This window comes from Monopterus albus, unplaced genomic scaffold (genome assembly GCF_001952655.1).
Source record: "Monopterus albus unplaced genomic scaffold, M_albus_1.0 scaffold716.1, whole genome shotgun sequence".
NCBI lineage: Eukaryota > Metazoa > Chordata > Actinopteri > Synbranchiformes > Synbranchidae > Monopterus > Monopterus albus.
The window spans coordinates 3521-6188 of record NW_018128596.1 but is presented as its reverse complement, the minus strand read 5'-3'; the positions used below and the strand labels follow the sequence as shown (position 1 = coordinate 6188).

General features: G+C 43.4%; 1 protein-coding gene across 1 annotated transcript in view; it reads right to left on the bottom strand.

Moving 5' to 3' along the window:
* LOC109953512 (TBC1 domain family member 2A) overlaps positions 1-2591 on the bottom strand; it is a 19627-nt gene extending 17036 nt beyond the window's left edge. Inside the window, 1 exon segment of the mRNA XM_020588997.1 lies at positions 2523-2591. Coding sequence (XP_020444653.1) covers positions 2523-2591 — 69 coding nt within the window.
* Between the last annotated feature and the right edge of the window lie 77 nt (positions 2592-2668).

Genomic DNA, 2668 nt, shown 5'->3' with positions numbered 1-2668 from the left:
TGCCAAAATCAGGAGCATCCTGTCTCAAAGTGATGCTGAAAAACTGGTCCATGCATTTGTTACTTCCAGGCTGGACTACTGTAACTCTTTACTATCAGGATGTCCCAATAGTTCCCTAAAAAGCCTCCAGTTAATCCAAAATGCTGCAGCCAGAGTACTGACAGGAACTAGCAAGAGAGCTCATATTTCTCCCATATTAGCTTCTCTCCACTGGCTCCCTGTAAAATTCAGAATAGAATTTAAAATCCTTCTCCTAACATACAAAGCCCTAAATGACAAGGCTCCATTGTAGAGCCTTATCATCCTAACAGAGCACTTTGCTCTCAGAGTGCAGGTTTACTTGTGGTTCCTAGAGTCCACAAAAATAGAATGGGAGGCAGAGCCTTTAGCTATCAAGCTCCTCTCCTATGGAACCAACTCCCAGTCTCAGTTCGGGAGGCGGACACCCTCTCTACCTTTAAGATTAGACTTAAGACGTTCCTTTTTGATAAAGCTTATAGTTAGGGCTGGATCAGGTGACCCTGAGCCTTCCCTTAGTTATGCTGCTATAGGCCTAGGCTGCTGGGAGGGCATGATGCTATGAGTTTCTCTCCTCTCCTTTCTTTCTCTCTATGCTTCTATATGCCACCATTACCCATCACTAATTGCATGTCTTCCTTCTCCCGTAGTGTGTCCGCTCTCTCTCCCTGTACCTTTCTGCAGGTAGCCCTGGCCCTGGAGCTCTACGTTTCTGATGAACAGTCACCGGCCGCATCAAGCTGCCCAGTGTTTGATTGTTTGTTGTGTCTTATTGCTTTTCTTCTCTTTAGTCTCTCCTCTATCCACTCGCCCCTGTTGTACCTGTTGAGGAACAAGGCCGCCCACCAAGAGCCACGTTTTTCTTTCCTGCTGTCACCAAGTGCTTGCTCAAGGGGGATTTGTTGGGTTCTCATCTTTAATAATAATAATAATACTAGTAAGGTCAAGACCTTACTTTGTAAAGTATCCTGAGATGACTTTTGTTGTGATTTGGCGCTATACAAATAAAATTTGATTTGATTTGATTTGATTTTCAGGTGACCCTGAGCCTTCCCTTAGTTATGCTGCTATAGGCCTAGGCTGCTGGGAGGGCATGATGATATGAGTTTCTCTCCTCTCCTTCCTCTCTCTCTATGCTTCTATATGCCACCATTATCCATCACTAATTGCATGCCTTCTCTCTCTCCCGTAGTGTGTCCTACCCCTGTCGTCAAGGGGGATTTGTTGGGTTTTCCTTCTGTAATAATAGTGATAACAGTAAGGTCTAAACCTTACTTTGTCAAGTGTCCTGAGATGACTTTTGTTGTGATTTGGCACTATACAAATAAAATTTGATTTGATTTTCAAAGCTGGAACTTGTACTGACAGCCAGCTGCTGCAGCCACCTGCACCCGTAATCAGCACACCTGCTCCAGCACGGCATGGCCTGGAAAATGATAGTCACATTTTCAAGGTTTTCATGACTGTACAGACCTCGTTTAAAGCTGCATTAACTAGATGGACCGTAGAGCTCCCTGTGCAAGTCCAACCCAGGATGGGAGCAGACCTGTTGGACCCAAGAGGCCATGTTTTGTTGCAAAGAAGGAGGTGAAACCAGGGTTAACATCGGTTTGGCATGTCGGAGATGGAGAACACTAAAAGCATCCAGAGCACTAACATTTGGCCAGATGTGGCTTTCTTCCTGCATAAATACTGTAGCTGGCTAACGTGTATATGTTGGCATCATTAGCAAGCTAGTGTTAGCTTTTCAATTTTGTATCTCTGTATTGAATCTGGTTCTAATTTGGAGTAATTCCACCTGACTGCAGTGTTAGTGTTTTGTTGTCCAATTAGCAGAAACCAGCATTTTCCTGGATTAGCAAAGGAAGTAATTTTGCTCAGTTTGCTAATTTTTCCTCGGTTTTGGTCCGGTTTTGGTCCAGTTTATGTCGGACATAACACTGCAGTCTATGTAGCATCTTAGAAGTTGTTAAAATTTTCGGCATCAACACAACTAGAAAAGTGGGGAGTTTGTTCAACTATCAAACCGTAACATGAAATTTCACTTGTTTCACATACAACTCGCGGTTACCTCATAACATTGTGTGTCAGGTATGCAACACTGAACGTGATGCGATAGTGGCCAGAACATTAGTGCTGTATCAATATTAGTAGGGACACCATTCTTCTGTATAATTTGCTTGTGTTCCTACAGATACACCTGCTACAAACAGCGTTAGACATATGTACTATGCATATCGCTTGTCGTAGTTCGAGCCTAATTCATTCAGACAAATCATTCCAATTATAATAATAATTTAATATTACAATAATTCAAGGCAGGTCAATAATTTGGCAGACAATTCAACAGACTGGAAGACAGGGGACAGAGTCACCATTCCTGCAAAGTAATGCATCAAAGTATTAGTGTCAAAGAATCAGCCAGTTTTGGTCAGGGGTCCAGTCAGTCCAGAGTTCATTCCCCCCACCCAGGCTTGGGATCGAATGTGCACACACTTCACTACCGCAGCAGCATTCTCCTTCCTACCCCTAACTTTTATCTTCTCCTCATTACATATCCTGTCCACTCCCATCCTTATGGTTTTAGCCGGTCGCAGTCTTATACCAGCTTTACACTCCTTCTTCCAAGAATTGTCTGCAATGGCCAGTA